General features: G+C 37.4%; 1 protein-coding gene across 1 annotated transcript; it reads right to left on the reverse strand.

Moving 5' to 3' along the window:
• Window positions 1-403: 403 nt before the first annotated feature.
• LOC143411817 (uncharacterized) lies at window positions 404-9,586 on the reverse strand. The gene is made up of 5 exons (XM_076872698.2): window positions 9,417-9,586; window positions 5,013-5,127; window positions 4,682-4,855; window positions 3,062-3,168; window positions 404-545 (listed from the first exon to the last, which is right to left on the reverse strand). The coding sequence occupies exons 1-5, from the start codon at window positions 9,584-9,586 to the stop codon at window positions 404-406; spliced, it is 708 nt and encodes a 235-aa protein (XP_076728813.2).
• Between the last annotated feature and the right edge of the window lie 464 nt (window positions 9,587-10,050).

A 10,050-nucleotide genomic window follows, 5' to 3' on the forward strand; every position in this document is an offset into this window, starting at 1 on the left:
ACTTAAAACTTCAAATACCTAATAAGAAAAATCAGTTTCCATAGGAGACATTATACTTGGAATGAAGTGGATAATGCTGAGATCTATAAGAATAAACATTTTAAAGTTCTGAGATATGAGCTGGAGGTGTATCTCAGTGGGAGAGGTCATGCTTGAGAACCTGGATTCAATCCTCAACACCATAACAACAGCAGAAAAAGAAAAAAGTTCTGTAATATGTCCTGCACTAATCATTATTGCTAATTAGACTAGACTTTTGCAGTGTTAATGGCTGATGAAGGGACTCAGTAACTGCCATTCCTAACATATTTGAACTATGAACACTTAAATGATATATAAGATGCAATAGTTGTGCTTATTTTTTAACCTCCACTTAACGTTGATTAGTATTTAATTAAAACACTTACATATTGCAGCCACTAGCAACAGAATAACATAATGCAGTCCCTCCATCCACATCTTCCGCAGAAACATCAATACCTCTTTCAATAAGAAGCTTGGTTATATCTGGTGATTCATACCTCACTGCAAGCATGAGGGCTGTTCTAAAATAATGGAGAAGTAACTTTGTTATTAGGTACTTTAAGAGCTAATTTTATGTATCTTTTCAATTTAGTATCTTCCTTTACATATCTTAACAGACATAAGCATCTTGGGGGGTCAGCTCTGCAAATCATCTCTCAGTCTAAATGGACAAGAACAAAGAGGAAACCTCTTGTCCCAATGGGGAATTACAAGTTATAAACATAAAATCACTTGATGGACAATAACTGAGATGAGGTTATTTATCTGAAGCAAACAAGAGATTTCAATGAAGAATGCTCCATTTCTTCCTCAGTCTGATGTGATATATTATAACTCATAGTCAGCTAAAAGTCAAGCAAACAAAGGCTGTGAGCAGACTTAAAACAACCTCTATAATAATAATAATGGTGATAATCCGTCATTATTGCTTCAGTTAATAACAATGAAAACAAGCGTTTGGTAAGGATTAAAATCATGCTATATGTATCATCTTAGTACCACCCTTCAAACATGTTTCATTCTTTTTCATATCAGGAAATATATTTAGTGATAAGTAATGTTTCCAAAGTGTCACACTTTGTAACTAGGAAAGCTAGAAATGCAACACAGTCATGTGAGAATTTAAAGCTTATCTTCTTTCTCTTCATCACACACCTATTTTTTTCATTAAAGGAAATGTTTGTGCCATTAAAGCTGTTTTTCTTCCCTCAGCCCTTGCCAATTAGAAATAAAAGCATCAGAGCTGGGGTTGTAGAGCATTTGCCTAGCACATGTGAGGCACTGAGTTTGATCCTCAGCACCACAGGAAAAAAAATTACATAAAATAAAGCTATTGTGCCCATCTCCAACTAAAAAAAAATGTATTTAAAAAAAGAAAAGCATGTGAATCAAAACTACTCTGAGATTTCATCTCACTCCAGTCAGAAATGGCAGTTATCAAGAAGACAAGCAACAATAAGTGTTGGCAAAGATGTGGAAGAAAGGCACACTCATACATTGATGGTGGGAGTGAAAATTGGTGCAACCAATCTGGACAGCAGTATGGATATTCCTTAGAAAACTTGGAATGGAACCATGTTTGGACACAGCTATTCCATTCCTCACTCTATAACCTAAAGACTTCAAACAGCAAACTTAAAACAGTAATGCAGTCACTTCAATGTTTATAGCAACACAATTCACAATTGCTAAACTGTGGAAGCAACTTAGATGCCCTCCAATAGAAGAATGGATGAAGAAACTGTGGTACATATACACAACATAATATTACAATTAAAAGAGAATAAAATTATGACTTTTACAGTTAAATGGATGGAATTGGAGAAAATTATGCTAAACAAAATAAGCCAATTTCAAAAAAGTGGGGGCAAATGTTTTCTCTGATAAACGGATGCTAATCCATATAGGGGAAGCATGGGATGACTGGAGGAACCTTGGATTGGACAAAGGGGAGGAGTGAGGGAATAAAGGCATAAGAAAGACAGTTGAAAGATTTGGACATCATTACATGCACAATTGCACAAATGGTGTGATCCTACTTCCGTGCATAATGAGAGAAGTGAAAAATTCTGCTCCATTTGTGTATAATAAATTGAAGAGCTTTCTACTGCTATGCATAACTAATTAGAATAAAAAATCTTGAAAAAAGGGAAGAATAACATCAAAATATATTAGAAAATGAACAACATCTAGCAACAGCAATTAATGTTCAATTAGGAATAAGTTAATATCAATATTCTTCAAACAAAGCAATTTAGAGCCATCCAAAAGGAAAAGGAAAGATTATCAAAGCCTATTTATGCTCAATATACCGTTTTAAGGAAAAGCATAAAAAATGGAAGTTAAAATTCAATACAGAGGTTAAGAAATTCATTATTGAAGCAAAAATGCCAAAATCTATACTTATTTAAAACTTTTGGTCATATATGATCATGTTGTTTTAGTCAGCTTTTTAACAACTATGACTAAAGGACCAAACCAGCACAATTGTAGAAGAGAAAATGTTTATTCAAGTACTCATGGTGTCATAGGTCTTAGTCCATAGAAGACAGCTCCATTTCCAGGGGCTCAAGGTGAGACTGAGCATCATGGCAAGAGAGTATGGCAGAGGGAAGCAGCTCACATCATGGTGATCAGGAAGCAGAGAGAGATCTGCACTTGCCAGACACAAACATATATACCCTAAAGCCATGCCCCCAATTCCCACCTCCTCCAGCCACACCCTACCACACTTCAGTTACCACTCCCTTAATCAGTTAATCCCTGTCAGGGGATTAATTCACTCATTGGGTTAAGACTCTCACAACCCAATTATTTCTCCTCTGAGCCTCCTTGCATTGTCTCACAGGTGAGTTTTGGGGAATACCTCATATCCAAACCATAACATATGTGAACAATAAAATCAACGATTTCTACCTAAAACATGGTGTGTGTTCATATTTTTCACTCTAATCCAATATGTATAAATTAATATTCTCCTTCCCATTAACTTAATGTTTGGCCTGAGTGAGTGTTTTTAAAGAATAAATTACTATACCTTCCTCTCATGTCAACCGCATGTATATTTGCTTTCGCCTTAATTAAAAATTCTGCCATACGACGTTTGTTTTCCTTTAGGGCAAGTAAAAGTGGGGTGCAGCCATCCTGGAAAACAACAAGAACAATTTATTAACAGTTTTTCTTATTTTTCAATTGAACTGAAAATCTTAGACCTCAGGAACATAAACATATACTATATAAAATAAATGAAGAGCAGCCTCTTCCTTCTAGCACCCTGCACTTCACATAAACTGCTCTTTCACCTTACAATGTATTATGTGATTGCTATCACATCCCATCAAAACAAAACACTTCTTGAGGATAATGACTGTATCTTTTTTTTTCCCAATGACCCCATTCCTAAAGTGCAGTAGTAAAAGGTCTTAAGTATCCTATTGAATTAATGAGCTAAACTTTTATCTCTAGAGTTGGTCATATCAATCAATATTCCAAAGAATTTCCAGTTTTACAGAAATACCAAGCTTCATCAAAAAATTTCATTGATTCACTATCAGAGAAACGCCACAGAATTGTGCCTTATGCATCCATTATTAAGGAAATATCTGTACCATTGCTAACACCAAATTGACAACACTTTTTCCTGGCAGACATTCACTTATGGAGTATTAAAGTTACAAGGGTACAAGTTCTGAGAGGTATCCAATAACATGGGAGGTACCTCCATGCTTCACAAACCCTGTTGTCTCTCTTCTATATAGTTCAAGATCCTAGAAAACAACATAAGACACTCCCACTCCACTAGAAAAATATGCTCTTGAATTAAAAGAGAAGCTTCAAAAAGTAGGCCCAAATCTCCATCATGTCGGATTAGGCCCCAACTTCCTTAATAAGACTCCTATAAGCTCAAGAATTAAAACCAAGAATCAATAAATGGGATGGAATCAAACTAAAAATTTTCTTATCAAAAGAAACAATCAGTGTAGTGAATATAGAGCCTACATAATGGGAACAAATCTTTACCAAAAGCACATCAGATACAGCACTAATCTCTAGGATATATAAAGCACTCAAAAACCTCAATACCAAAAAAAAAAAAAATCCAAAATAACCCAATCAATAAATGGGCCAAGGAACTGAACAGATACTTCTCGGAAGAGGATATACAATCAATCAACAAATATATGAAAAAATGTTCACCATCTTTAGCAATTAGAGAAATGCAAATCAGAAATACTCTAGGATTTCATCTCATTCCCGTCAGAATGGCAATTATCAAGAAGACAAGCAACAATAAGTGAATGAATGCTATAGGTTGCCAGGACAAACTGGGGAACACCCATGCCTGGTATGAAGGGGGCACCCTGAGCACAGTACACCCAGTAACACGGGCTCAAAGGAGATCTCATGTGGTTCTTCAAGAGAGCTTGAACTCCATATTTCCACACAACTATCCTGAATTTTAAATGTGGAGTCGATTTATATATACTTATATTAAATAAATATATCCATAAGATAAATAAAGTTCCAACATTTTCTACTCATGAAAACCATTTTCTAATCATGAAAACCCTGCTTATGAACAACATTTGTTGACTTATATCAGTGTCAAAACAAATGTATTTCAAATATTTGGGAAATAAAGATGGGGGGTGTATACCTTGTTTTGGGCTTCAATATTTGCATTATGTAAAAGCAGTTTTGCTGCAAGTGATGTGTTGTTAGTACAGACAGCATGGTGGAGAGGAGTTCCACCATTGGGATCCTGGATATTTACATCGGCACCATTTTCTAGAAGAATAGTTGCACATTCTTCTTCTTGCTGTTGGATGGCCTGTTGGTTTGGAACCAAGAAATAGATTGTCAATTCCAAAAATTCAACACAAACATTCCATAGGATTTACTAATTATATTTAAATAATATTAATCAATTTTTATTCCAAGCATGTAAATATAGTTCATCTCTCACAGAAATACTTTGATACACCTACCTTAATCAGAGGTGTGTTGTTGTCACTGTCACAGAGGTGAATGTTGCATTTGTTCTTTACTAGAAAAGCCACAACTTCTGCCTGGCCATAGGCACATGCATAATGTAGAGGGGTCCTACAAAAGTAAGATTTGTTAGGAGATCATAGAGCTCCCACTTAAAACAGACAATTATTTAAAACAGACAATTATTCATGCCATTGTGAATATTAGATAGCATATAATCCCTTTCCCTTCAAATAATTTCTTCAGAAGAAACAACAATATTTACTAGCTGTTGTTACTAAATAAATGAAAGATCTACTCATTCTAGCTGCCTCTTCCACTGACTTCTTTCCTTCCCCCTCCATCCCCGCCTGCTGAGGGTCAAACTGAAGGGCACTCAACACTGAGCCATATCCAGAGCCCTTTTGATTTTTCATTTTCTGCTATGGTCTCACTAAGTTGCCCAGGCTCATCTTGAACTTGCAATATTTCTGCCTCACCTTCCCTCCCAAATCACTGGTATTACAAGTATGCACCATTGCTTCTGACACCAGTGAATCTTGATTTTGGTTGTTTATTGTTAATAATTTTTCAGATTTATTTTAAGGACTAAGTATTTCAATGTTTAAAATGTTTCTTCATAATAAAATAAAGAACCATCACCAATCCATGGTGCCTTACCTTAAGTGAAAGGTGATAAAACAATTGGTCAATGGCAGTTCTAGTCATATGAGTGACATTTAAATAAATTTCAGTTATAAAAGTACTATAGAGGGCTGAATAAGAAAACAGCAAAAGACCAAATTTAAAGCAAAGTTTTCTTCTTTTTTTTTCAAGAAACATAAAGCCAAAAGGAATGTATGATTCAAATGAATTAGTATGTTTCTTTTTTCAGTATTTAGATTTGTAGCACTTAAGTAAATTAGGTATATCCCATACTTAGTATCAGTATTAATGTGATCTTAACTTTTCAAATGGGCAGTTTACAACTGAGAATTGAATCCAGGGGCACTTAAACACTAAGCCACAGCCACAGCACTGTTTATTTTTTATTTTGAGACAGTGTCTATCTAAGTTGCTAAGGGCCTTTCTAAATTGCTGAAACTGGCTTTGAACTTGTGATCCTTCTGCCTCAGCCTCACATGTTGCTGGGATTACAGACTTAGGTACCTGGTGGGGAGTTCAGCATTTTTAAACAAAAGTTTAATAAATTAAAGCAATACTTTCACAGTATTTATATTTGCTTTCTTTTACTTTCTGAAGAATGTAACTAAAACAAAATGATAAATCTACAATTGCATTTATGAACTAAATCTCTATGGAATGAAACATACATGTAATGTATAGGAACTTACATCTACAAGCACAGATGAAAAGATTACCTTCTCTTCTGAAGAGGCTAAAAGTTGGCTAAAGATAGTAATCTACAGAAACAAGATTCATATCCTGTTCCTCCCAAAGATTAGTTTATTAACAAGAAGTTCTCACTAAAATTTTACTCACAATCATTGTATAAATAACAGTTAAGAAAAAGGAAAAGTAGAAGCCAGTGTGGAATTTTACCAAAACTACCCATATGGAAGGTAAAAACAAGCAGAACACAGAAAATGTCAAAATACTGCATTAATACAGAGCATATTTACTGCTGTCAATGAAACTAAGGTAGAAACAAACAGAAAGATAAGGAAGAATTGCCAAATATTGGAAATAAAATAAACATTAAATGAAAGAAGAAATTTTTACTTTCTGAATTCTGAAAATAATAAATTTTACTACATTTGGTACATATTTGTGCCTAACATGAGACCACAATCTATTTGTGTCTCTGTACAATCAAGCTTAATTTTCACTTGATATTCAAAAAGACATCTTCCTAGGTCAACATACATCTATATATTTGCCTCCTCCAATGGACACATTATATTCCATGCTAGGAATGCAATGCATTTTCTGACTACAATCAATTCTATGAGTCCTTTCTAACACACTGCTATATTAAGTCGTGCATATTTTATAATATCCTAAAGATAGTATAAAGAAATTGATATGTACAGAAATAAACATTAAAATGTACAATACTATCATTTATCTGAGAATTCATAAGGAACTCAACCCCTTAAGCAGCAACATAAGTACCACTACTCTTCATCCTCACAAGTATTGTAGCTAAAAACTATTTCATTTATCATTAAACTTAAATTCCTTCTCTTACCAGGGACACAAAGTCCTTTTTCCTATATACACAGGTCACTTATGCATCTGAAAAAAAGTACTTTCCCTAATTTAAATTATAAGATTCAGGTGTTCTGGAATACAGCTTAATGGCAGAGCACTCGAATAGGAAGCTCAAGGTAATGGGATCAAACCCCAGGAACAAAATTAAAAACTAAAAGAGAGAAAGAACAAAAGAAGTCTTATTTTTCAGTTCATTCTTTCCTAAGAACTTTGTCCACATAAAATGTATACAGAAGGATTTGTGTTTTCTTCTAACATTTTTCTCATTTTGCATTATTTAAAATTAATAATCCATATTGTATCAGGAAATTATTTTTGTGACATAAAAAAATCCAGCTAGTTTTCTACAAACAATTATTACATATTTTATTGACACATAATTATTTTTCTACGAATATGTTATGTCATCAGTAGCACATTCTAAACTTTTTCAGATATTTGGGTGTTTCTTGTTTTATTGTGTTCCACTCATTTATTTGCCTTTTTGTCTGTTGGCAAACAATATGTGACAGTTGATGGGGAATTTGGTACACAGACGGGCAAGTATTTATTGCAAACACTTTCTTAGTGTCATCATTTTCCTAAAAGATTGTATGTAGAACTCAAAAATGATTAATCTCTGACATTTTTATTTGGTTATTTGAAACTGTTAACCATAGAAAGAGCTCACATTTTAGTAATAATGAATATTTCTCTTAAAATACACCACTCCAGGGTCAGGCCCTGGCTATTCCAAGTCTCCTGAGAACAAGCCAGAGAAGGGGCATTAGGGCAGCAGCTTGCAGTCTGTGCAGCCTGTGCATACCCTGCCTGCAGTCATCTTGACCCTGGTGACTGAGAGCCTGTACCATTTGGATGCTGTGAACAGATGTTCTGATCTCTGTGCCTAAATAAACAAAAGAACAAGGATGGATAACTACAGAAAATGATACCTGGACAGCATAAATCTGCAGATTTGCATTCAAAGCATTTAGTGAATGTTCCTTAAGTGTGGTCAGCCTGAAGGGGTGACAAGATTGAAAACCCACAATGTGCTTTGGAGAATGTGAATGCTCCCATGCATTACTTCTATTCTACTGTCTCAGAACTCATTAAAGTTAACTTAGCACTTGCAGAAAAGAAAAAAAAAAACAGGGATTCTCAATAATCTTGTTAAGAAAATGGTTGATTGGTCAAGAGATACTGAGAACACATGAACTAGTAAGTAAAGTATATGAGAAGCAAGAAACACATAAAGAGGAGTAGAAGTGGCAATCCTAAGAAAACTAATGTAAAAAACAACTGCAAAACTAAAATCAGTACAGAGAACAAAGAATCATCTGCCCACATCGAAGACCCTTACAAGGCTGCAGATTAGACAAAATGTAAACATAAGTATACAGCAATAAAGAATAGTGGTGTAATTATATTATGAGTGATTTTTTTTTATATAATGAACTTTCCCACCTGGACTATAATATATTTTTTTATTTTTTTCTATTTTTTATTGATTCTTCTTAGTGAGATACAATATTAGGGTTAGGGTTAGGATTAGGGTTAGGGCTAGAGCTAGGGCTAAGGTGGCATAGGCCCAGGCTAGGTGAGGACACAGGTCAGCTCCCTTCAGCCTCAGGCAGATGCTCCTTCTCTCTGACCCTTCCATGTCTTCCCTGGCTCTTTCCCCTAGGCGGCGAAGCACAGAATGCAAGTCCCCCCTAGGGCAGGACCCAGGGACAGAGGGGTGGACCCAGCAAAGCTCCTAGCCCAGACACTGCCCAGCTTTGGGATGCCCCCAATGTGTCAGGAAGCATGATACCGCCCCCTGCCGACCCCTCCCACCACTTCTCAGTCCCCTTAATGGGGTCCTGGCGCCCATTGTGCTCTGTCCCCTTGGTGAGCAGCTCTGCAGTGCTGGCTGGCCAGCCTCCTGAGGGGATATGTCCGCACCAGGGAAACCAGCTAAATTTTGTTTTCGTGTAACTGCCTAACAAGAGGGCCTGGGCGTCAGACTGCCCCAAGGTCTATAGGTACCAGGTGCTAAAAAGTCCCTGAGGTTGTTAAAGCCAAGCTTCCAGGTAAGACAAGGCCACCTTTCTGCCCTATCCTCCAGGGAATGGCCTGGATGACGCTGGCTTCTTCTCCATCGGCTCTGCCTCCCCCATGAGGTCCCTTGCACCAGGGGCTGCCGGCCTCTTGGACTCTATTACCTGTTTTTCTTATCTATGTCATTGACATGACAGCTCCCTCTAATAAGGAGACGCCTCACTTCCGCCAAGTCGCCATCCCTGGCAGCTTTGTGTAGGCGGCCTGTGGGATTGTAGCCCACGACCTTATCTCCCACTTGGATGGCGTCCAGGGTCTTCAAAAAGGTGTTCATCCTTCTCCAGGGGCGAGGGTGGAGGTCAGAGGCCACCTACTGTGTGAAGACCTGTTGGAAGAGGCAAGTCCCCCGTAGGGCAGGACCCAGGCACAGAGGGGCAGACCTGGCACAGGCCCTAAACCTGCTCAGGGATGCCCCCAACTTGTCAGGAGGCTTGCTCCTGCACTCTGCTGCTTCTCAGCCTCTTCGCTGCTGAGGTCCAGGCGCGGCTTCTCTCAGGGCGCCAACTCCCGCAAAAACAGTTGCTGCTCACACGTGCATGCGCACAGGAGTGCCACGGGATCTGTCTAACCGTCGGCACTGACTGCGCTCCTGCAAGACCCACCGCGTGAGCTCCAGTCAGCGCGGGCTCTTTAGCCCACTTAGAAGGTGTAGGTGGAGTCCCAGAGTCAGCGATGCTGGAAGAGGAGGTAGAGCCTGGCGCACCTCAGGGTCCCAGCAGATAACTGTTGAAGGAGAGC

This window comes from Callospermophilus lateralis, chromosome 12, assembly GCF_048772815.1.
Source record: "Callospermophilus lateralis isolate mCalLat2 chromosome 12, mCalLat2.hap1, whole genome shotgun sequence".
NCBI classification, from domain to species: domain Eukaryota; kingdom Metazoa; phylum Chordata; class Mammalia; order Rodentia; family Sciuridae; genus Callospermophilus; species Callospermophilus lateralis.

Excerpts from the sequence above, each read along its gene's own strand:
- LOC143411817 (XM_076872698.2), bottom strand. The coding sequence starts at position 9,586 with ATGAACACCTTTTTGAAGACCCTGGACGCCATCCAAGTGGGAGATAAG. Across the intron at positions 5,128-9,416 it reads GACATAGATAAGAAAAACAG|GACCCCTCTACATTATGCAT; the intron begins GTAATAGAGTCC and ends TTACTTTTGTAG. Across the intron at positions 3,169-4,681 it reads ATATTGAAGCCCAAAACAAG|GATGGCTGCACCCCACTTTT; the intron begins GTATACACCCCC and ends GTTGTTTTCCAG.